The 26574-nt window shown below is 46.6% G+C and overlaps 1 protein-coding gene across 1 annotated transcript in view; it reads left to right on the top strand.

Annotated features, from left to right (window-relative positions):
• The window catches only part of trpv6 (transient receptor potential cation channel, subfamily V, member 6), a 99335-nt gene extending 73165 nt beyond the window's left edge, over nt 1-26170 (top strand). The window contains exons 10-13 of the mRNA XM_038773786.1: nt 12221-12287; nt 15813-16081; nt 21842-21948; nt 25528-26170. Coding sequence (XP_038629714.1) covers nt 12221-12287; nt 15813-16081; nt 21842-21948; nt 25528-25762 — 678 coding nt within the window. The 3' untranslated portion in view covers nt 25763-26170. The remainder of the gene's footprint in view (nt 1-12220; nt 12288-15812; nt 16082-21841; nt 21949-25527) is intronic.
• Nucleotides 26171-26574: the final 404 nt, after the last annotated feature.

Below are 26574 nucleotides of genomic sequence, written 5' to 3'. Positions count from 1 at the left end.
ATACACTCATAACCATACTCACTCACACACTCACTCACACACACTCTCACTCACACTTCACACACAGATACATATACTCACACCCGATCCCACTCGAACTCTCATGCACACTCACACTTGAATACTCACTCACAGAAACTCACACACTCCATTGCAAACAATCACACTCTCTCACACGAAAACACATTCGCAAATACACTCAAACACAAACAAATACACACTCACTCACTCAGATTCAAGCACACCCACAAACACACACAACTCACTCACACTCACTTACACTCAAACTCACACTCTCACTAACACACACTCACACACACTTATGCAAACACACACATACACTGAAACACACTCACACTCATACATTCAAACACTCACATTATCAGACACTCACATATATACTCACACATACACTTATGCACACATATACTCACACCTGGTCCCATTTTCACACACATACTGACTCACACTCACACACTCACACCAAGACCACTGACACCACCACGCACACATTCACTCACTCACACATACATACAAACACACACACATACTCACACCCAGTTCCATTGATACTCAAACACACAAAAACACACTATCAGACACTCATACTCACACACTCACTCAACTCAGACACTCACATTTACTCACTCACCACACTCACACTAACATACTTACTCACAAACGCATATTCACACACACAAATTAACACACTCACTCACACACACAATCACTCACACACTCTCGCACACACACTCAGAGTCACTCACAGTCTTACACGTTCTCACTCACATTCACACTCACACATTCACTCAAATTCACACTCACACACACTCACTTGCACTCACATGCAGACTCATACGCGCACCTACCTACAAACACACTCACGCTCGGACCAACTCACACACGCAAATACACTCACATTCACAGTTACTCGTACTCAAATGCACACACACATGGTCAAAAACACACAACCACACTCTCACTCACACACATGCACACAAACTCACACACAGACTCAAACAGAGACACACGCTCACACACAAACACACAAAACCACTCAGCAGTGTAAGGACCACTGTTAACTGTACAGAGTCACTGTTTATTCAGCAGGGTAAGGATCACTCACTGTGTAACTGTACAGAGTCACTGTTTATTCAGCCGGGTGAGGATCACTCACTGTGTAACTGTACAGAGTCACTGTTTATTCAGCCGGGTGAGGATCACTCACTGTGTAACTGTACAGAGTCACTGTTTATTCAGCAGGGTAAGGATCACTCACTGTGTAACTGTACAGAGTCACTGTTTATTCAGCAGGATGAGGATCACTCACTGTGTGACTGTACAGAGTCACTGTTTATTCAGCAGGGTAAGGATCAATCACTGTGTAACTGTACAGAGTCACTGTTTATTCAGCAGGGTAAGGATCACTCACTGTGTAACTGTACAGAGTCACTGTTTATTCAGCAGGGTAAGGATCACTCACTGTTAACTGTACAGAGTCACAGTTTATTCAGTAAGTTAAGGATCACTCACTGTGTAGCTGTACAGAGTCACTGCTTATTCAGCAGGGTAAGGATCACTCACTGTGTAACTGAACAGAGTCACTGTTTATTCAGCAGGGTATGGATCACTCACTGTGTAACTGTATAGAGTCACTGTTTATTCAGTAAGTTAAGGATCACTCACTGTGTAGCTGTACAGAGTCACTGTTTATTCAGCAGGATGAGGATCACTCACTGTGTAGCTGTACAGAGTCACTGTTTATTCAGCAGGATGAGGATCACTCACTGTGTAGCTGTACAGAGTCACTGCTTATTCAGCAGGGTAAGGATTACTCACTGTGTAACTGAACAGAGTCACTGTTTATTCAGCAGGGTAAGGATCACTCACTGTGTAACTGTACAGAGTCACTGTTTATTCAGCAGGATGAGGATCACCCACTGTGTAACTGTACAGTCACTGTTTATTCAGCAGGATGAGGACCACTCACTGTGTAACTGTACAGAGTCACTGTTTATTCAGCAGGGTAAGGATCACTCACTGTATAACTGTACAGAGCCACTACAGAGTCACTGTTTATTCAGCAGGGTAAGGATCACTCACTGTATAACTGTACAGAGCCACTACAGAGTCAATGTTTATTCAGCAGGGTAAGGATCACTCACTGTGTAACTGTACAGAGTCACTGTTTATTCAGCAGGGTAAGGATCACTCACTGTGTAACTGTACAGAGTCACTGTTTATACAGCAGGGTAAGGATCACTCACTGTGTAACTGCACAGTCACTGTTTATTCAGCAGGGTAAGGATCAATCACTGTGTAACTGTACAGAGTCACTGTTTATTCAGCAGGGTAAGGATCACTCACTGTGTAACTGTACAGAGTCACTGTTTATTCAGCAGGGTAAGGATCACTCACTGTGTAACTGTACAGAGTCACTGTTTATTCAGCAGGATGAGGATCACTCACTGTGTAACTGTACAGAGTCACTGTTTATTCAGCAGGGTAAGGATCACTCACTGTGTAACTGTACAGAGTCACTGTTTATTCAGCAGGATGAGGATCACTCACTGTGTAACTGTACAGAGTCACTGTTTATTGAGCAGGATGAGGATCACTCACTGTTAACTGTACAGAGTCACTGTTTATTCAGCAGGGTGAGGATCACTCACTGTTAACTGTGCAGAGTCACTGTTTATTCAGCAGGGTAAGGATCACTCACTGTGTAACTCTACAGAGTCACTGTTTATTCAGCAGGGTAAGGATCACTCACTGTGTAACTGTACAGAGTCACTGTTTATTCAGCAGGATGAGGATCACTCACTGTGTAACTGGACAGAGTCACTGTTTATTCAGCAGGATGAGGATCACTCACTGTTAACTGTACGGAGTCACTGTTTATTCAGCAGTGTAAGGATCACTCACTGTGTAACTGTACAGAGTCACTGTTTATTCAGCAGGGTAAGGATCACTCACTGTTAACTGTACAGAGCCACTGTTTATTCAGCAGGATGAGGATCACTCACTGTTAACTGTACAGAGTCACTGTTTATTCAGCAGGGTAAGGATCACTCACTGTGTAACTGTACAGTCACTGTTTATTCAACAGGGTAAGGATCAATCACTGTGTAACTGTACAGAGTCACTGTTTATTCAGCAGGGTAAGGATCACTCACTGTGTAACTGTACAGAGTCACTGTTTATTCAGCAGGGTAAGGATCACTCACTGTTAACTGTACAGAGTCACAGTTTATTCAGTAAGTTAAGGATCACTCACTGTGTAGCTGTACAGAGTCACTGCTTATTCAGCAGGGTAAGGATCACTCACTGTGTAACTGAACAGAGTCACTGTTTATTCAGCAGGGTATGGATCACTCACTGTGTAACTGTACAGAGTCACTGTTTATTCAGTAAGTTAAGGATCACTCACTGTGTAGCTGTACAGAGTCACTGCTTATTCAGCAGGGTAAGGATTACTCACTGTGTAACTGAACAGAGTCACTGTTTATTCAGCAGGGTAAGGATCACTCACTGTGTAACTGTACAGAGTCACTGTTTATTCAGCAGGATGAGGATCACCCACTGTGTAACTGTACAGTCACTGTTTATTCAGCAGGATGAGGACCACTCACTGTGTAACTGTACAGAGTCAATGTTTATTCAGCAGGTTGAGGATCACTCACTGTGTAACTGTACAGAGTCACTGTTTATTCAGCAGGGTAAGGATCACTCACTGTGTAACTGTACAGAGTCACTGTTTATTGAGCAGGATGAGGATCACTCACTGTTAACTGTACAGAGTCACTGTTTATTCAGCAGGGTGAGGATCACTCACTGTTAACTGTGCAGAGTCACTGTTTATTCAGCAGGGTAAGGATCACTCACTGTGTAACTCTACAGAGTCACTGTTTATTCAGCAGGGTAAGGATCACTCACTGTGTAACTGTACAGAGTCACTGTTTATTCAGCAGGATGAGGATCACTCACTGTGTAACTGGACAGAGTCACTGTTTATTCAGCAGGATGAGGATCACTCACTGTTAACTGTACGGAGTCACTGTTTATTCAGCAGTGTAAGGATCACTCACTGTGTAACTGTACAGAGTCACTGTTTATTCAGCAGGGTAAGGATCACTCACTGTTAACTGTACAGAGCCACTGTTTATTCAGCAGGATGAGGATCACTCACTGTTAACTGTACAGAGTCACTGTTTATTCAGCAGGGTAAGGATCACTCACTGTGTAACTGTACAGTCACTGTTTATTCAACAGGGTAAGGATCACTCACTGTGTAACTATACAGAGTCACTGTTTATTCAGCAGGATGAGGATCACTCACTGTTAACTGTACAGAGTCACTGTTTATTCAGCAGGATGAGGATCACTCACTGTGCAACTGTACAGAGTCACTGTTTATTCAGCAGGGTAAGGATCAATCACTGTGTAACTGTACAGAGTCACTTTTATTCAGCAGGGTAAGGATCACTCACTGTGTAACTGTACAGAGTCACTGTTTATTCAGCAGGGTAAGGATCACTCACTGTGTAACTGTACAGAGTCACTGTTTATTCAGCAGGGTAAGGATCACTCACTGTGTAACTGTACAGAGTCACTGTTTATTCATCAGGGTAGGGTCACTCACTGTGTAACTGTCCAGAGTCACTGTTTATTCAGCAGGGTAAGGGCCACTCACTGTGTAACTGTACAGAGTCACTGCTTATTCAGCAGGGTAAGGATCACTCACTGTGTAACTGTACAGAGTCACTGTTTATTCAGCAGGGTAAGGATCACTCACTGTGTAACTGTACAGAGTCACTGTTTATTCAGCAGGGTAATGATCACTCACTGTGTAACTATAGAGAGTCACTGCTTATTCAGCAGGGTAAGGATCACTCACTGTGTAACTGTACAGAGTCACTGTTTATTCAGTAAGTTAAGGATCACTCACTGAGTAACTGTACAGAGTCACTATTTAGTCAGCAGGATGAGGATCACTCACTGTGCAACTGTACAGAGTCACTGTTTATTCAGCAGTATGAGGATCACTCACTGTGTAACTGTACAGAGTCACTGTTTATTCAGCAGGATAAGGATCACTCATTGCATAACTGTACAATGTCACTGTTTATTCAGCAGGATTACGATCACTCATTGTTTAATTGTGATGTGTAGATGCCGGCGTTGGACTGGGGGAGCACAGTAAGAAGTCTTCCAACACCAGGTTAAAGCCCAACAGGTTTGTTTCAAACACGAGCTTTCGGAGCACTGCTCCATTCACCTGAGGAAAGAGAAGTGCTCCGAAAGCCCGTGTTTGAAACAAACCTGTTGGACTTTAACCTGGTGTTGTAAGACGTCTTACTGTATTGTTTAACTGTACAGAGACACTGTTTCTTCACCAGGGTAAGGATCACTCAGTGGGTAACTGTACAGAGTCACTGATTATTTATGATGTGGAGATGCCGGCGTTGGACAGGGGTGAGCTCAGTAAGAAGTCTTCCAGTACCAGGTTAAAATCCAACAGGTTTGTTTTGAATCAATAGTAGCCTGAGGAAGGAGCAGTGCTCCGAAAGCTAGTGATTTTAAATAAACCTGTTGGAGTTTCACCTGGTATAAGACTTCTTACTATTTATTCAGTGTGAGGATCACTCACTATTTAACCGTACAGAGTCACTGTATAATCACTTTGTGCACATCACTGATTGATTGTGTAATTGAACGGAGTAACTGTTTATTCAGGGTAAGAACAACTCGCTGTGTAACTGTACAGCTTCACTATTTATTCAGGGTAAGGACAACTCACTGTATAATTGTACAGATTCACTGTTTATTCATGATAAGAACTCACTGTGTAATTGTACAGATTCACTGTTTATTCAGGGTAAGGATCACTCATTTTGTAATTGTACAGCTACTGTTCATTCAGCTGGGTAAGGACAACTCACTGTATAAATGTGCAGAGTCACTGTTTATTCAGCTGGGTAAGAATTACTCATTGTAATTATACTCAGTGTAATTATACATAGCCATTGCTCAAGGATCACCCACTGTGTAACTGGACAAAGACACTGTATTCAGCAGGGTAAGCACCACTCATTGTAATTGAACAGAGTCAATTTTTATTCAATAAGTTAAGGATCGCTCACTGTGTAACTGTACAGTCACTGTTTATTCAGCAGGGTAAGGTTCACGCACTGCGTAACTGTACAGTCACTGTTTATTCAGCAGGGTAAGGATCACGCACTGCGTAACTGTACAGGGTCACTGTTTATTCAGCAGGGTAAGGATCACTCACTGTGTAACTGTACAGAGTCACTGTTTATTCAGCAGGGTAAGGATCACTCACTGTGTAACTGTACAGAGTCACTGTTTATTCAATAAATTGAGGATCACTCACTGTGTAACTGTACAGAGTCACTGTTTATTTAGCAGGGTAAGGATCACTCACTGTGTAACTGTACAGAGTCACTGTTTATTCAGTAAATTGAGGATCACTCACTGTGTAACTGTACAGAGTCACTGTTTAATCAACAGGGTAAGGATCACTCACTGTGTAACTGTACAGAGTCACTGTTTATTCAGCTGGGTAAGGATCACTCACTGTGTAACTGTACAGAGTCACTGTTTACTCAGCAGGATGAGGATCACTCACTGTTAACTGTACAGAGTCACTGTTTATTCAGCAGGGTAAGGATCACTCACTGTGTAACTGTACAGTCACTGTTTATTCAACAGGGTAAGGATCACTCACTGTGTAAATATACAGAGTCACTGTTTATTCAGCAGGATGAGGATCACTCACTGTTAACTCTACAGAGTCACTGTTTATTCAGCAGGATGAGGATCACTCACTGTTAACTGTACAGAGTCACTGTTTATTCAGCAGGATGAGGATCACTCACTGTTAACTGTCCAGAGTCACTGTTTATTCAGCAGGGTAATGATCACTCACTGTGTAACTGTACAGAGTCACTGTTTATTCAGCAGGGTAAGGGCCACTCACTGTGTAACTGTACCGAGTCACTGTTTATTCAGTAAGTTAAGGATCACTCACTGTGTAGCTGTACAGAGTCACTGTTCATTCAGCAGGGTAAGGATCACTCACTGTGTAACTGTACAGAGTCACTGCTTATTCAGCAGGGTAAGGATCACTCACTGTGTAACTGTACAGAGTCACTGTTTATTCAGCAGTATGAGCATCACTCACTGTGTAACTGTACAGAGTCACTGTTTATTCAGCAGGATGAGGATCACTCACTGTGTAACTGTAGAGAGTCACTGCTTATTCAGCAGGATAAGGATCACTCACTGTGTAACTGTACAGAGTCACTGCTTATTCAGCAGGATAAGGATCACTCACTGTGTAACTGTACAGAGTCACCGTTTATTCAGCAGGGTAAGGATCACTCACTGTGTAACTGTAGAGAGTCACTGCTTATTCAGCAGGATAAGGATCACTCACTGTGTAACTGTACAGAGTCACCGTTTATTCAGCAGGGTAAGGATCACTCACTGTGTAACTGTACAGAGTCACTGTTTATTCAGCAGGATGAGGATCACTCACTGTGTAACTGTACAGAGTCACTGTTTATTCAGCAGGGTAAGGATCCCTCACTGTGTAACTGTACAGAGTGACTGTTTATTCAGCGGGGTAATGATCACTCACTGTGTAACTGTAGAGAGTCACTGCTTATTCAGCAGGATAAGGATCACTCACTGTGTAACTGTACAGAGTCACTGTTTATTCAGCAGGATAAGGATCACTCATTGTGTAAATGTACAGTCACTGTTTATTCAGTATGTTAAGGATCACTCACTGTGTATCTGTACAGAGTCACTGTTTATTCAGCAGGATGAGGATCACTCACTGTGTAACTGTACAGAGTCACTGTTTATTCAGCAGTATGAGGATCACTCACTGTGTAACTGTACAGAGTCACTGTTTATTCAGCAGGATAAGGATCACTCATTGCATAACTGTACAATGTCACTGTTTATTCAGCAGGATTACGATCACTCATTGTTTAATTGTGATGTGTAGATGCCGGCGTTGGACCGGGGGGAGCACAGTAAGAAGTCTTCCAACACCAGGTTAAAGCCCAACAGGTTTGTTTCAAACACGAGCTTTCGGAGCACTGCTCCATTCACCTGAGGAAAGAGAAGTGCTCCGAAAGCCCGTGTTTGAAACAAACCTGTTGGACTTTAACCTGGTGTTGTAAGACGTCTTACTGTATTGTTTAACTGTACAGAGACACTGTTTCTTCACCAGGGTAAGGATCACTCATTGCGTAACTGCACAGCGTCACTGTTTATTCATAATGTGGAGATGCCGGCGTTGGACAGGGGTGAGCTCAGTATAAAGTCTTCCAGCACCAGGTTAAAATCCAACAGGTTTGTTTTGAATCACTAGTAGCCTGAGGAAGGAGCAGTGCTCCGAAAGCTAGTGATTTTAAATAAACCTGTTGGAGTTTCACCTGGTATAAGACTTCTTACTATTTATTCAGTGTGAGGATCACTCACTATTTAACCGTACAGAGTCACTGTATAATCACTTTGTGCACATCACTGATTGATTGTGTAATTGAACGGAGTAACTGTTTATTCAGGGTAAGAACAACTCGCTGTGTAACTGTACAGCTTCACTATTTATTCAGGGTAAGGACAACTCACTGTATAATTGTACAGATTCACTGTTTATTCATGATAAGAACTCACTGTGTAATTGTACAGATTCACTGTTTATTCAGGGTAAGGACAATTCACTGTGTAATTGTACAGATTCACTGTTTATTCAGGGTAAGGACAACTCACTGTGTAACTGTACAGAGTCACTCTTTATTCAGTAAGTTAAGGATCACTCGCTGTGTAACTGTACAGAGTCACTGTTTATCCAGCTGTTTAAGGATCACGCACTGCGTAACTGTACAGAGTCACTGTTTATTCAGCAGGGGAAGGATCACGCACTGTGTAACTGTACAGAGTCACTCTTTATTCAGTAAATTAAGGATCACGCACTGTGTAACTGTACAGAGTCACTGTTTATTCAGCTAAAATAAGGATCACTCCCTGTGTAACTGTACAGTCACTGTTTATTCAGCAGGGTAAGGATCACTCACTGTGTAACTGTACCGAGTCACTGTTTATTCAGCAGGATAAGGATGACTCACTGTGTAACTGTACAGAGTCACTGTTTATTTAGTAAATTGAGGATCACTCACTGTTAACTGTACAGAGTCACTGTTTATTCAGCAGGATGAGGATCACTCACTGTTAACTGTGCAGAGTCACTGTTTATTCAGCAGGGTAAGGATCACTCACTGTGTAACTGTACAGAGTCACTGTTTATTCAGCAGGGTAAGGGCCACTCACTGTGTAACTGTACAGAGTCACTGTTTATTCAGTAAGTTAAGGATCACTCACTGTGTAGCTGTACAGAGTCACTGTTTATTCAGCAGGGTAAGGATCACTCACTGTGTAACTGTACAGAGTCACTGCTTATTCAGCAGGGTAAGGATCACTCACTGTGTAACTGTACAGAGTCACCGTTTATTCAGCAGGATGAGGATCACTCACTGTGTAACTGTACAGAGTCACTGTTTATTCAGCAGGGTAAGGATCCCTCACTGTGTAACTGTACAGAGTCACTGTTTATTCAGCAGGGTAATGATCACTCACTGTGTAACTGTAGAGAGTCACTGCTTATTCAGCAGGATAAGGATCACTCACTATGTAACTGTACAGAGTCACTGTTTATTCAGCAGGATAAGGATCACTCATTGTGTAAATGTACAGTCACTGTTTATTCAGTAAGTTAAGGATCACTCACTGTGTAACTGTACAGAGTCACTGTTTATTCAGCAGGATGAGGATCACTCACTGTGTAACTGTACAGAGTCACTGTTTATTCAGCAGTATGAGGATCACTCACTGTGTAACTGTACAGAGTCACTGTTCATTCAGCAGGATAAGGATCACTCATTGCATAACTGTACAATGTCACTGTTTATTCAGCAGGATTACGATCACTCATTGTTTAATTGTGATGTGTAGATGCCGGCGTTGGACTGGGGGAGCACAGTAAGAAGTCTTCCAACACCAGGTTAAAGCCCAACAGGTTTGTTTCAAACACGAGCTTTCGGAGCACTGCTCCATTCACCTGAGGAAAGAGAAGTGCTCCGAAAGCCCGTGTTTGAAACAAACCTGTTGGACTTTAACCTGGTGTTGTAAGACGTCTTACTGTATTGTTTAACTGTACAGAGACACTGTTTCTTCACCAGGGTAAGGATCACTCATTGCGTAACTGCACAGCGTCACTGTTTATTCATAATGTGGAGATGCCGGCGTTGGACAGGGGTGAGCTCAGTAAGAAGTCTTCCAGTACCAGGTTAAAATCCAACAGGTTTGTTTTGAATCACTAGTAGCCTGAGGAAGGAGCAGTGCTCCAAAAGCTAGTGATTTTAAATAAACCTGTTGGAGTTTCACCTGGTATAAGACTTCTTACTATTTATTCAGTGTGAGGATCACTCACTATTTAACCGTACAGAGTCACTGTATAATCACTTTGTGCACATCACTGATTGATTGTGTAATTGAACGGAGTAACTGTTTATTCAGGGTAAGAACAACTCGCTGTGTAACTGTACAGCTTCACTATTTATTCAGGGTAAGGACAACTCACTGTATAATTGTACAGATTCACTGTTTATTCATGATAAGAACTCACTGTGTAATTGTACAGATTCACTGTTTATTCAGGGTAAGGACAATTCACTGTGTAATTGTACAGATTCACTGTTTATTCAGGGTAAGGACAACTCACTGTGTAACTGTACAGAGTCACTCTTTATTCAGTAAGTTAAGGATCACTCGCTGTGTAACTGTAGAGTCACTGTTTATCCAGCTGTTTAAGGATCACGCACTGCGTAACTGTACAGAGTCACTGTCTATTCAGCAGGGGAAGGACCACTCACTGTGTAACTGTATAGAGTCACTGTTTATTCAGCTAAAATAAGGATCACTCCCTGTGTAACTGTACAGTCACTGTTTATTCAGCAGGGTAAGGATCACTCACTGTGTAACTGTACAGAGTCACTGTTTATTCAGCAGGGTGAGGATCACTCACTGTTAACTGTACAGAGTCACTGTTTATTCAGCAGGGTAAGGATCACTCACTGTGTAACTGTACAGAGTCACTGTTTATTCAGCAGGGTGAGGATCACTCACTGTTAACTGTACAGAGTCACTGTTTATTCAGCAGGGTAAGGATCACTCACTGTGTAACTGTACAGAGTCACTGTTTATTTAGCAGTTTAAAGGTCACTCACTGTGTAACTGTACAGAGTCACTGTTTATTCAGTAAATTGAGGATCACTCACTGTGTAACTGTACAGAGTCACTGTTTATTTAGCAGGGTAAGAATCACTCACTGTGTAACTGTACAGAGTCACTGTTTATCCAGCTGTTTAAGGATCACGCACTGCGTAACTGTACAGAGTCACTGTCTATTCAGCAGGGGAAGGACCACTCACTGTGTAACTGTATAGAGTCACTCTTTATTCAGTAAATTGAGGATCACTCACTGTGTAACTGTACAGAGTCACTGTTTATTCAGCCAGATGAGGATCACTCAATGTTAAATGTAAGTCACTGTTTATTCAGTAAGTTAAGTATCACTCACTGTGTAACTGTACAGAGTCACTCTTTATTCAGCCAGGTAAGGATCACTCACTGTGTCACTGCACAGTCACTGTTTATTCAGCAGGATAAGGATCACTCACTGTGTAACTGCACAGTCACTGTTTATTCAGCTAAAATAAGGATCACTCACTGTGTAACTGTACAGAGTCACCGTTTATTCAGCAGGGTAAGGATCACTCACTGTGTAACTGTACAGAGTCACTGTTTATTCAGCAGGGTAAGGATCACTCACTGTGTAACTGTACAGAGTCACTGTTTATTCAGCAGGGTGAGGATCCCTCACTGTGTAACTGTACAGAGTCACTGTTTATTCAGCAGGGTAAGGATCACTCACTGTAACGATAAAAATGAAATGAAATGAAAATCACTTATTGTCACAAGTAGGCTTCAAATGAAGTTACAGTCAGTGTTTATTCTGTACGTTAAGGATCACTCACTGTATCTATAGAGTCAGTGTTTATTCGGAGTCAGTGTACGCATCACTCACTTTGTAACTGTACAGCATCTTCATGTTTGTTTCTTCCAGATGATTATCGGCGACTTGTTAAGGTTCTGCTGGTTAATGTTGATGGTTCTGCTTGGATTTACTTCAGGTTTGTCTTCAGGAAGTGAATCAGCTCGGGTTCCTGCTCCTGATCCCTGTCCAGTGACCCCAGGGTTAGGTAGGGGGGTGGGGGGGGGAGTGAATCAGCCCGGGTTCCTGCTCCTGAAGCCCGTCCAGTGACCCCAGGGTTAGGTAGGGGGGTGGGGGGGGGGGGGGGGGGGGGAGTGAATCAGCCTCGGTTCCTTCTCCTGATCTCTGCCCAGTGACCCCTGGGTTAGGGAGAGGGTGAATCAGCCCGGGTTCCTGCTCCTGATCCCTTTCCAGTGAGCCCTGGGTTAGGGAGGGGGTGAATCAGCCCGGGTTCCTGCTCCTGATCCCTGTCCAGTGAGCCCTGGGTTAGGGAGGGGGTGAATCAGCCCGGGTTCCTGCTCCTGATCCCTGTCCAGTGATCCCTGGGTTAGGGAGGGGGTGAATCAGCCCGGGTTCCTGCTCCTGATCCCTGTCCAGTGAGCCCTGGGTTAGGGAGGGAGTGAATCAGCCCGGGTTCCTGCTCCTGATCCCTGTCCAGTGATCCCTGGGTTAGGGAGGGGGTGAATCAGCCCGGGTTCCTGCTCCTGATCCCTGTCCAGTGAGCCCTGGGTTAGGGAGGGGGTGAATCAGCTCGGGTTCCTGCTCCTGATCCCTGTCCAGTGATGCTGGGTTAGGGAGGGGGTGAATCAGCCCGGGTTCCTGCTCCTGATCCCTGTCCAGTGACCCTGGGTTAGGGAGGGGGTGAATCAGCCCGGGTTCCTGCTCCTGATCCCTGTCCAGTGACCCATGGGTTTGGGTGGAGGGTGAATGTAGGAAACTGAGAAAATATTGCAAATGTGAGTTTTCTGATCTTTTTCGGCAATGAGTGACAACTGATCAAGTCTCCCTCGTTCTGTCTCTCTCTCCCTCCTTGTGTGTCTCTATGTTTCCCTCTCTCTGTCTCTCTCTCTCCCTGGTCTCTCACTTTGTCTCTCTTTTGCGGTCCTTCTCTCTCTTTCTTTGTCTGTCTCTACTTCTATCTGTCTCTCTCTCTGTCTCTCTCGGTCTCTCTCTCTGTCTGTCTCTGTTTCTCTCTCTCTGTCTCCCTGTCTATCTGTCTCTCACTCTATCTCTCTCCCTCTCTCTGGCCCTCACTCTGTCTCTCTCTCACTCTCTGTCTCTCCCTCTCTGTCTCTCTCTGTCTCCCTGTCTCTCTCCCTGTCCGTGCCACTCCCTCTCCCTGTCATCCTGTCTCTTTCTCTGTCTCTGACTTTCTCTCAGTCTCTCTCTCTCTTTGACTCTCCCCTCTCCTTGTCCCAGTCTCTCTATCTCTCCCTCTCCGTATCTCTCTTTCTATCTCTCTCTGTGTCCCACTCTGTCTCACAATCTCTCTCTCATTCTGTCTCTTCCCTCTGACCCTCCCTCTCTCTCATTCTCCCTCCGTTTCTGTCTCTATCTCTCCCTACCTTTCTCTATCTCTCTGTCCCTATCTCTGTCTCTCTCTTCCTCTGTCCTTCTCTCTATCTGTCTTTTTCTCTGTCTCTATATCTTTGTATCTCTCCCTGTCTGTCTCTCTCTGCCTCTGTCTCTATCGCTGTCACTCTCTCTGTCTTCCTCTATATCTTTCTCTCAGTCTCTCTCTCTGTCTGTGACTCTCTGTATCCCTCTCTCTGTCTATCTTTCTCTGTCTCCCTCTCTCTTTGAATCTCTCTCTCTCTATGTCTCTCTGTCTCTCTCCCTCTTTGAATCTCTCTCTCTGTGTCTCTTCCTGTCTCACTTTCTCTGTCCTCACTCTGTCCCATTCTCTATCTGTCTCTCTCTGCCTCTGTCTCACTGTCCCACTTTCTGTCTCTATTTGTCTCTCTCTGCCTCTCTGTCTCTCTCTCTGTCTCTCTCTGTCTCTCTCTCTCGCTCTCTCTGTCTCTCTCTCTCTCTCACTCTCTTTGTCTTTCCCTTTCGCTCACTCTGTCGCTGTTTCATTCTCACTCTGTCTCTCTCTCTCTCTCTGTCTCTGTCTCACTCTCTCTCGTTTTCTGTCTCCCTCTCTCTGTCCCACACACTCTCTGTCTCTCTCCCTCTCTGGTTCTCTCTCTCGATCTCACTCTCTCTGTTCCCTGAATCACTGTCTCACTCTGTCTCTCTCTCTGCCCCTTCCTATATCTCTCCGTCTCTCTATGTTGCTCTCTGACTGTCTCACTCTCTGTCTCTCTCTCCGTCTCATTCACCCTCTGTCTATCTGTCTCTCTCTCTCTTTTTCTCTCTCTTTCTCCCTCTCTGTCTCACCGTCTCTCTCTCTCTGTCTTTCTCTCTGTCTCTCTATGTCTCTGTCTCTCTCTCTGGTCTCTCTCTTGGTCTCTATCTCTATCTCTTACATTATCTCACTCACTCTCACTCGTCCCTGTCTGTCTCTCTCTTTAACTCAATTTAACTCACTGCCTCCCATTCCCAATTTTCCTTTTCCTCATATCTCTTACTCTCACCTTTCTCACCATCCTCTTCTTCCTCCAAGTGTACTTCTTCCTGTTCTCTCTATCCATGTCTCCCTTCCTTTCTTTACACTCACTCTCCCCTCTATCCTTCTTTCTGTCCCTTCCTCTCTCCCTTTCACTCTCAGTCTATCATTCTCTTGCCTCTCTCTCTACCTCTCTCTGCGCTGTCCACTCATTTCCCCTATCTAACCTCCCTGCGTTTGCTCTCTGCCATCACCTCATTCTCAATGTGTCACTTCCTCCCTTTCCCTTTCTTTCCCACTATCTCCCTTTCGATCCATCCCTCTCTCTGTATCCCTGCTCACTCTCCTCTGTCTCTCTCTTTATCCCCCCTCCATTCTCTCCTTCCCTCTGCCTCTCTCTCCCTTCCTTTCTCTCTCTGTCCCATGCTCTCTTTTCCTCTCTGTCTTTCTCTATCCCCTGCTCAAGCTCCCTCGCTGTCTCTCTCTCTCTATCCCCCTCTCTCACTCCCCCCTCCGCTCTATCTCCCACTCTCTCTCCCTGTCTCTATCCACTGCACCCTCTCCCTCCCTCGCTGTCTCTATCACCCTGCTCTCTCTTCCTCCCTCTCTGTTTCTTTCTCTATCTCCTACTCTCTCCATATCTCTCTCCCCACTCTTGTTCCCTCTTTGTCTCTCTCTGTCACCTGCTCTCTCTCCCTAATCCCTGCTCTCTCTCTCTCTCCCTCTCTGGACCTCTTCCTATCCTCCCGCTCTCCCTCCGTCTCTCTTTATCCCCTGCTCTCTCTCCCTCCCTCTAACACTGTTCTCTCTCTCTCCCTCCCTCTGTCTTTTTCTATCCTCCGGCTCTCTCTCTCTCCCTCCCTCCTTCTGTCTTTATCCCCTACTCTCTCTCCTTCCCTCTGTTTTTTTCCCCTCCTCTCTCTCGCTCCCTCTCTATCCCCTGCTCTCTCTCTACCTCCCTCCCTCTCTATCCCCTGCACACTCGCTCTCCCTCCCTCCCTCTCTGTCTCTCTCTCTCTATCCCACCCCCCCCCCCCCCCCCCCCCCCCCACTCTTGCTTCTTCCTTCTCTGCCAGCACCTTGTTCCCTCTATCCTTGTCTCTTTTCCCACAGCATTCTATGTGACCTTCCAGACCTTGGAGCCGGAGCTGTGGCCGCACTTCCGGGATTTCAGCATGTGCCTCTTCACCATGTTCCAGCTATTCCTCGGTCTCCTCGATATTCCCATCAACTACGAGAAGTTCACTCCGGCCATTATCAAGATCATGTACGTGGCTTATATGATCTTCGCATTCCTGCTGATGGTCAACTTGCTCATCGCAATGATGGGGGACACACACTGGCGAGTGGCACATGAGAGAGACCAACTGTGGCGGGCACAGGTAGGCATGAAGCTCCCTCAACATGTACACAGCTAGTGCAACCCTCACTCAACATGTACACAGGTAGATGTAGCCTCCACCCAACATGTACACAGCTAGTGCAACCCTCACTCAACATGTACACAGCTAGTGCAACCCTCACTCAACATGTACACAGGTAGTGCAACCCTCACTCAACATGTACACAGCTAGTGCAACCCTCACTCAACATGTACACAGCTAGTGCAACCCTCACTCAACATGTACACAGGTAGATGTAGCTTCCACCCAACATGTACACAGCTAGTGCAACCCTCACTCAACATGTACACAGCTAGTGCAACCCTCACTCAACATGTATACAGGTAGATGTAGCCTCCACCCAACATGTACACAGCTAGTACAACCCTCACTCAATACGTACACAGGTAGATGTAACCCTCACTCAACATGTACACAGGTAGATGTAGCCTCCACCCAACGTGTACACAGATAGTGTAACTGTCAAAATTATTGCAAGGTATACACGGGAATACTCTTTGATCAATCTTTATTGACTTGTGCAGAAGGAGAGCAACCCAGTGGGGTTCATTGCATTGCACTGTCTGAGTCCAGCGAAGCTTTATTAACCAATAGAATCATAATTCCAGTCTAATCTTTCATTTTCATGTCACACAACAATAATATCACAGTTAAACTTCCATTTTAAGCCAATGAAAGGACAGTATTCTAGCCAATAGGACCAATAGTCCAATAAGCAAGGTCTTTCAATCCTTCTTTTACGCAATCCTCTCCCCTTTGTCCTTGGAGGATACGGTAGTTTACAAAAAAGCGCATTACTGAGAAGGCTCCCTCCATCATCCTGTCTCCACAGACTAATGTCATTCACTAAGAAACAAGGGTCGGAATTCTCTCAGCTCCCGGCGGTTTGGAGAATCGCGATTTGCGCGACACTGCCCCGACGCCGTTCCACCGGTTCTCTGGCTGGGATGGGCCGAGTGGCCGCCAAGAAAGCCTGAGCCCCGCCAGCGCCGTTCACATGTGGTCTTACCCGGCGGGACCTCGGCGTCCATCCTGTCTGGGGTGGCCTGGTTTGGGGGGGGGGGGGGTGGGGTCTGACCCCGGGAGGGGCCTCCATCGTGGCCTGGCCCGCGATCGGTGCCTACCGATTGGCGGGCCGGCCTTTCCTGGTGGGGGCCTCTTTTACTCCGTGCCAGCCCCTGTAGCCCTACGCCATGTTGCGTCAGAGCTGGCGCGGAGAAGGAAACCACCGCGCATGTGCGAGTTCGCACCGGTCGCAGCGCGCATGCGCAGACCTGCGACGCACGTTTGATGCCGGTATCAGCAGCTGGAGCGGTGTGGGTCACTCCAGTGCCGTACCGGCCCCCTGTAGGGCAGAGGATCGCTACACTTGGCAGTCCGATGACGCCATCGTTAAACTGTCCGGTTTTTACGATGGCGTCAACACTCTGCCGTCAGAAAGGAGAATCCCGCCCAGGATATTAACTTATGTCCTTCACTAAGGAACAGGATATTATGGATTCCACATAACCCTCACTTATATACACAGGTAGGTGTAACGCTCACTCAACATGTACATAGGTAGTGTAACCCGCACTCAATATGTCCATAGGTAGACATAGCCCTCACCCAAAGTGTACACAGGTAGGTATAACCCTCACTCAACATGTACACAGGTCAGGGTAGCCCTCACCCAAAGTGTACACAGCCAGGCGTAACCTTCAGTCAACGTGTACACAAGCATAACCCAGTGTTTTCAAACTTTTTTGCACCGGACCCATTTTTACCAAACGGCCACCCTTCGCGACCCACGCTCCCCGAACTTCGCGACCCATGCTGCCCGATCTTCACGGCCCATGCTGTCCGATCTTCGTGACCCACGCTGTCCGATCTTCGTGACCCACGCTGTCCGATCTTCGCGACCCATGCTGCCCGATCTTCACGGCCCATGCTGTCCGATCTTCGTGACCCACGCTGTCCGATCTTCGTGACCCACGCTGTCCGATCTTCGTGACCCATGCTGCCCGAACTTCGTGACCTACGCTGTCCGATCTTCGTGACCCACGCTGCCCGAACTTTGCGACCCACGCTGCCCGAACTTTGCGACCCACGCTGCCCGAACTTTGCGACCCACGCTGCCCGAACTTTGCGACCCACGCTGCCCGAACTTTGCGACCCACGCTGCCCGAACTTTGCGGCCCATGCTGCCCGAACTTTGCGACCCACGCTGCCCGAACTTTGCGACCCACGCTGCCCGAACTTTGCGACTCACGCTGCCCGAACTTTGCGACTCACGCTGCCCGAACTTCGTGACTCACGCTGCCCCATCTTCGCGACCCATCATTTTCACTTCCCTTCAATGTGACAGGTGAGCCTTATTGGTCCTCACGGTCTGATTTTAAAAAAATTTGTTGATGGGACATGGGCGTCGCAGGCTGTACCAGCATTTATTGTACATGGGTCAAATCGGACTCTCTGTGTACACAGGGTACATCAGACATAATCAGTGTACAGGGGATAAATCTGACTCTCTCTCTCTCTGTACATGGGGTAAACTATTCTCTCTATCTCTGTACACAGGATAAATCTGACCCTCTGTGCATACGGGGTAAATCTGACTCTGTGTACATGGGATAAATCTGACTGTGTGTACACGGGATAAATCTGACTCTGTGTAAAAGGGGTAAATCTGACTGTGTGTACACTGGATAAATCTGACTGTGTGTACACGGGATAAATCTGACTGTGTGTACACGGGACAAATCTGACTGTGTGTACACGGGACAAATCTGACTCTATGTACACTGGATAAATCTGACTCTGTGTACATGGGTTAAATCTGACTCTGTGTAGAAGGGGTAAATCTGACTCTGTGTACACGGAGTAAATATGACTCTGTACACGGAATAAATCTGGCTCTCTGCACACGGAGTTAATCTGACCCTGTACACAGAGTTAATCTGAATCTCTGTACACCGGATAAATCTGACTCTGTACACAGGATAAATCTGATTCTGTACACGGGATAAATCTGTCTCTCTGTACACCAGACAAATATGACTCTGTGTACACAGGATAAATCTGACTCTCTGTGCACACAGGATAAATCAGTCTCAGTGTACATGGGTTCAATCTGACTCTCTGTGTAGAAGGGGTAAATCTGACTCTGTGTACACGGAGTCAATCTGGCTCTGTATTAGGGATAAATTTGACTCACTCAGTGTACATAGGGAAATCTGACTCTCTGTGTACATGGGGTAAATCTGTCTCTCTGTGTACATGGAATAAATCTGATTCTGTGTATACGGAATAAATCTGACTCTCTGTGTGCACAGGACAAATCTGACTCCCTGTGTACACGGAGTAAATCTGACTCTCTGTGTTCATGGGGTATATCTGACTCTGTTACATGGTAAATCTGACTCTGTACATGGGATAAATCTGACTCACTCAATGCACACGGGGTAAATATGACTCTCAGTGTACATGGGTTAAATCTGACTCCCTGTGTACACCGGATCATAGATCATAGAATTTACAGTGCACAAGGAGGCTATTCGGCCCATCGGGTCTGCACCGGCTCTTGGAAAGAGCACCCCACTTAAGCCCACACCTCCACCCTATCCCCGTAACCCAGTAATCCCACCGAACCTAAGGGCAATTTAGCATGGCCAATCCACCTAACCCTGCACATCTTTGGACTGTGGGAGGAAACTGGAGCACCCAGAGGAAACCCACACAGACATGGGGAGAACGTGCAGACTCCGCACAGCCAGTGATCCAAGCTGGGAATCGAACCTGGGACCCTGGAGCTGTGAAGCAACTGTGATAACCACTATGCTACTGTGCTGCCCACTAGATAAATCTGATTCTGTGTAGAAGGGGTAAATCTGACTGTGTGTACATGGAGTAAATCTGAATCGCTCTCCCTATGTACATGGGGTAAATCTGACTGTGTGTACACAGAGTAAATCTGAATCACTCTCCCTATGTACATGGGCTTTCTTTGTAAACAGGGTAAATCTGATTCTCTATATGCACATTGGATAAATCCGACTCTGTGTACACGGGTTAAATCTTTGTCTCTCTGTACACAGTGTTATATTACTGGGTCTAGTAATATGTATCGTTACTAGTTGCTGTTGATGCCGATGGTCTGATGGTGAGATCCTGAAGAAACCATGAATCTTCAACTTCTGCAAACTCATTTATTTAAAGTAACAAATGATTTATGTCTGAGTTTGACACTCTGCAGAACTATCTCTAGAAATCAAGTAATTAAGTATGATGTATTAACTGACTCACAACTAATAATACTAACTATAATGAGAGCTATCGAAATATACAACTGCTTACTGAACATTTTGGGTAGAAAGAGACCAAGATCCTTTCGGAGCTGATATTTATACTGGATCGTGTAATGCCCTCCAGTGGTAGTGTTACAGCTAGATGTTCTAATTAACCCTTTAGTTATAGCCACATATACATATCATTACACACAGGATAAATCTGACTCTCTCTCTCTCTGTGTACACAGGGTAAATTTGACTTTGTGTATACAGGATAAATGTGACTCTCCCTCTCTCTGTACACATGGTAAATGTGACTCTCTCTCTGAACACAGGGTAAATGTGACTCTCCCTCTCTCTGTACACATGGTAAATGTGACTCTCTCTCTGTACACAGGGTAAATGTGACTCTCTCTCTGTACACATGGTAAATGTGACTCTCCCTCTCTCTGTACACATGGTAAATGTGACTCTCTCTCTGTACACAGGGTAAATGTGACTCTCCCTCTCTCTGGACACATGGTAAATGTGACTCTCTCTCTGTACACAGGGTAAATGTGACTCTCCCTCTCTCTGTACACATGGTAAATGTGACTCTCTCTCTGTACACAGGGTAAATGTGACTCTCCCTCTCTCTGTACACATGGTAAATGTGACTCTCTCTCTGTACACAGGGTAAATGTGACTCTCCCTCTCTGTACACATGGTAAATGTGACTCTCTCTCTGTACACATGGTAAATGTGACTCTCTCTCTCTCTGTACACAGGGTAAATTTGACTTTGTGTACACAGGGTAAATGTGACTCTCTCTCTGTACACATGGTAAATGTGACTCTCTCTCTCTGTACACATGGTAAATGTGATTCTCTCTCTGTACACATGGTAAATGTGACTCTCTCTCTCTCTGTACACATGGTAAATGTGACTCTCTCTCTGTACACATGGTAAATGTGACTCTCTCTCTCTCTGTACACAGGGTAAATTTGACTCTGTACACAGGGTAAATCTAACTCTCTCTCTCTGTACACAGGGTAAATCTGATTCTCTCTTGTATACACTGGATAAATCTGACTGTGTACACGAACTGGGTAAATCTGAATCTCTCTCCCAGTGAACATGGGGTAAATCTGATTTTGTAGACAGGGTAAATTTGACTGTTAATCTGAATGTGTGTGTACATGGGGTATATCTGACTCTTTCTCTCTCTTTCTGTAAACACAGGGTATATCTGAATCTGTGTACCTGTGTGTGTGTACATGGGGTATATCTGACACACTCTATCTCTCTGTACACGGGGTATATCTGAATCTGTGTACCTGTGTGTGTGTACATGGGGTATATCTGACACACTATCTCTCTGTACACGGGGTATATCTGAATCTGTGTACCTGTGTATGTACATTAAGTGTATCTGACTCGGTCTCTGTTTTTGGGGTATATCTCACTCTTGTTGTCCTCTATTGACCTCAAGGTTGTCGCGACGACCATCCTGTTGGAGCGTCGGTTACCCAAGTGCATCTGGCCCAGGATTGGGATTCACGGAGCAAACTTTGGGTTGGGGAACAATTGGTATCTCAGGTATGCACACAAAACCCCTGCCTTTGTCTTCCCAGGTTTCTAGGGGTGATGAGAGGTTTCTGGAGGTATGGTTTGGTTAGCGTTATGGTTAGGAGTTAGGATTAGGGGTTAGGATTAGTGTTAGGAATAGGAGTTAGTATTAGGGTTAGGGGTTAGGATTAGTGTCAGGATTAGGAGGTTAGTGTCCGGGCAACGATGTGACCTTGACCCATTACTAATGTGGTGTGCTCACAATGTAGGAGATATTAGGGTTAGGGGTTAGAATTAGGGGTCAGGCCAGAACATTGGGTTAGGGTCAGGGCATTGGGGTCAGGATAACGTCATTAGGGGTTAGGGTCAGGGCATTCGGGTTCGGTTGAGGGCATTGGGTTAGGATCAGGGCATTGGGGTTAGTATAATGGCATTAGGGGTTAGAGTCAGGACTTTCGGGTTAGAGCAAGAGCATTAGAGTTAAGGTCAAGACATTTGATGTTAGGGTCTCGGAATTAGGGCTAGGATAACGGCATTAGGGGTTAAGGTCATGGCATTAGGGTTAGGATAACGGCATTAGGGGTTAGGGTCAGAGCATTTGGATTAGCTTAATGGCATTAGAGTTAGGGTCAGGACATTCGGGGTTAGGGTCAGGGCATTAGGGTTAGGATCACAGCATTAAGGGTTAGGGTTAGGGTTAGAATTAGGGTTGAGGGTTTGGGTTAGGTTTAGGATTATGGCTATGGTTAGGGTTTGGGTTAAGGTGAGGGTTTGGAGTCGGTGTTAGGGTTGAGGATTTGGTTTAAGATTAGGGTTAAGATTAGGGTTTGGGGGACAGGTACCGGAGGTGTCTATGGACGCGGAGAATGCCTTTGATCGGGTGGAGTGCCGGTTCCTGTTTGAGGTCCTGGGAAGGTTTGAGTTTGGGCCAAAGTTTGTGGCATGGGGCGCGCGGTGTACGTGGCCCCTTGGTAAGTTTACGGATTAATGAGATGAGCTCACGTAGTTTTGGGTTGCGTAGCGGAACGAGACAGGGGTGCCCGCTGTCGCTGCTGCTGTTTGTGCTCGCCATAGAGCCCTTGGCGATAGCCCTCAGGGTCTCGCAGAGTGGCACCGGATTAGGAGAGGGAGTCGGGAACACCGGGTGTCGCTGTACATGCTGTTGTATGTGTTGGATCCGCTGGAGAGTATGGGGAGGATTAGAGCCTACTAGAGACGTTCGGGGTTTTTTCGGGTGAAAAGTTGAACATGAGGAAAATGGAGCTGTTCCCAGTGAACAAGTTAGGTCGGAGAGCTAATTTAGGAGGGTTACCATTTAGGGAAGCTGGGGACAGATTTAGATATCTGGGGGATCCAGGTGATGGGGGAGTGGGCGACATTGTGTCAGTGGAACTTAACAAGGTTGGTGGGGGGGGGGAGATAAAGGAGGAAGTGAGGAGGTGGGAAACACTGCACTTGACGTTGGCGGGAAGGGTCCAAGTGGTAAAAATGAATGTCTTGACAAGGTTGTTATTCAATTTCCAGCCCGATTTTTTTATTCCAAAGACCTTTTTTCGGAAGTTGGACACAGTCATTTCAGAGTTTATATGGGCGGGGAAGGTGCCAAGGTGAAGAGGCAGAGGCAGACGGAGGGTGAAGAGAGTTGCCAGTACCAAGCCTGCTGCATTACCATTGAGCAGTGAATGTGGAGAAAGTGAGGTGATGGTGGGAAGGAGCGGGGTCGGAATGGGTTAGGATGGAGGAAGAGTCATGTAGAGTGTTCAGCCTGAGGGTCATGGCGACGATGGCGCTACAGCTGGCACTGAGAGATGCAGGGAGAGCCCGGTGGTGCTGTCCATGATTAGAATGTGGAACCAGCTAAGGAGGAACTTTAGGATGGAGGGGATGTCGGTGATAGTGCCGTTGTCTGATAACCATTGGTATAATCTGGGGGAGACGGATGATATGTACAGGAAGCAGAGAGAAGTGGCGTTGGTGAGAGTGAGGGAAATGTATTTGGAAGAGGGGTTCGCAAGTCTAGAGGAGCTGCGGGAGAGGGTAGAGCTTCGGAAGGGATTTGAATTTAGGTATTAACAAGTATGGGACTTTGCACGGAAGGCATGGAAAGTGTTTCCCAAGCTGCTGAAATATGCCCTAATGGTATGGTTCCTGCTTCCGGATATGGAAGGGGAGGATAGGATTGGGGACATGGGCAGCACGGTAGCATTGTGGATAGCATAATCGCTTCACAGCTCCAGGGTCCCATGTTCGATTCCGGCTTGGGTCACTGTCTGTGCGGAGTCTGCACATCCTCCCCGTGTGTGCGTGGGTTTCCTCCGGGTGCTCCGGTTTCCTCCCACAGTCCAAAGATGTGCGAGTTAGGTGGATTGGCCATGATAAATTGCCCTTAGTGTCCAAAAATTGCCCTTAGTGTTGGGTGGGGTTACTGAGTTATGGGGATAGGGTGGAGGTGTTGACCTTGGGTGGGGGTAGGGTGTTCTTTCCAAGAGCCGGTGCAGACTCGATGGGCCGAATAGCCTCCTTCTGCACTGTAAATTCTATGTAAAGGTTTGATATATGGGTGGCAAGAGGATCAAGGAGAAATGGGAGGAGGTGTTGGGGAGGGGGGGAGATAGGTTGGGGAGTGTGGAGTGAGGCATTGCGCAGGGTGAATTCGACCTCCTCATTTCAGAGGAGGAGTTTAATACAGTTTAAGGTGGTGCACAGGGTGCACATGACTCGGGTGAGGATGAGTGGGTTCCTCCAGGGGGTGGCAGACGAGTGTGAGAAGTGTGGGCAGGGACCAGCAAACCATGCACATATGTTCTGGGGCTGTGAGAGGTTAGAGACGTAGTGGGCGGGGCTGTCCGGGGCACGAGCAAAGATTGTGGGGTAGGAGTTCAGGCCAAACCCAATGGTAGCGATATTTGGGATATTGGAAAGCTGGAGCTGATGGAGGGGATGAAGGCTGACGTCGAGGCCTTAGTCTCTTTGGTTGCCCGGTGAAGAATTTTGCTGGAATGGGGTCGCTTCCGCCACCGGGGGGACGGCCTGCCTAGAGGACCTGTACAACTTCCTTGGGTTGGAGAAAATTAAGTTTGAACTGAGGGGTTCAGTGGAGGGATTTGAGGCACTGTGGGGATTCTTCGTGGCCATGGGACGGACCTGTATAGACTGTAAAACTGTGAGTTGGGGATGGTGTTCTCCGCATTATTTATATTTTTGTATTTAAAAAAATATGTTTGGAATAAAATACATTTTTAAAAAAAGGATAAGGGTATGGATTAGAGGTTAGAGTTAGCGTTGAGGGTTTGGGTTAGGTTTAGGATTAGGATTATGGTTAGAGTTATAATGAGGATCTGGGTAAGGGATTACTATTAGGGTTGAAGGTTCGGGTTAGGATTTGTGTTAGGTTTAGGTTTACAGTTGGGGTTAGTGTTTGGATTAGGGATAGGATTAGGAATCAGGTTCAGGATTAGGGTTCAGGACAGGGTGATGATGTGGGGTTAACCCGCTGCTGTTGGCAATGTGCCGGCAATATGAGGGATATTTCTCACCCGTTGTCCCCAGTTGTTCATCTCAACCTCTTGCTCTCCCTCCAACACCCCCACCCCACCCACCAACCTGCAGAGTTGAGGACCGCAACGAGAGCGCAACCCAGAGGGCCCGTCGGTACGTCAAGCATTTCCACCTGGCCGCTGTTTCCGGGCCGGAGAAGCAGAAAGAGGGCGAGGCGTTCCGTGATCCCAGCCCGCGGAGGGAGAACCCGGAGGGTCCGGTTCCAGGGCAGGGCTGGGAGATCGTCAGGCGGACAGCGATGAGCCAGGTTCACGGCGAGAGGCATGAGCACATCTATCACGTGTGAGGGAGCCGGCGGGAGTTGGTCCCGTGTGGAACCTGGTCACCCCAGCCAGGGGGTGGGGGTGGGGGTAGTTCCCCGGTCGAATTGCGGCGTGGGGGAGTGGAGCAACTGTCAACTCCGAGGGAGGTTTGGAATGGGGTTCGGGCCTTCACTCACCCCCAGTCTGGGAGACTCACTGACGCTTTGGGGTTCTTGCTCACAACCTCCCCTTTACCCTCTGGCTGCGGGGAAGGGGGGGGGGGGGGGGGGGTGAAAGCACTTGGGGAATGGGGAGGAGGCAGTGGGTAGTTGCATCTTCTAGTTCATCCACTGCTGAGATATAACGGTGCTCCCAGCACTAATGAAATGTAATAATAAATTCTCATTGCTCCGGACTGTTGAATCTCTCCAAATAAAATATCCATTCTCCAAGACTTTGTTTTTTTGGGGGAAATGGAGAAGGAAAGGGCAGGGATTGGGGGAGGGTGAGAGGGATGGTCAGGCAGGGCTTGGGGAGGGTGCCATGGAAGGGGGGTGGGGGGGGGGGGGGGGGCGAGGGAAAGTGGCAGGGTGAAATGAAATGAAAATGAAATGAAAATCGCTTATTGTCACGAGTAGGCTTCAATGAAGTTACTGTGAAAAGCCCCGAGTCGCCACATTCCGGCGCCTGTCCGGGGAGGCTGGTACGGGAATTGAACCTGCTTTGTCTGCTTTAAAAGCCAGCGATTTAGCCCAGTGAGCTAAATCAGTGGGTCCGGGTTAGTGGGAGGGATTGGGGTGGGGGAACGGGTTGGGTTAGCGGGAGAGGGGGTAGGGGTTGAGTTGGGGGTAAGGTT

This window comes from Scyliorhinus canicula, chromosome 16 (assembly GCF_902713615.1).
Source record: "Scyliorhinus canicula chromosome 16, sScyCan1.1, whole genome shotgun sequence".
NCBI lineage: Eukaryota > Metazoa > Chordata > Chondrichthyes > Carcharhiniformes > Scyliorhinidae > Scyliorhinus > Scyliorhinus canicula.
This window is presented reverse-complemented; position numbering and strand designations above follow the sequence as displayed.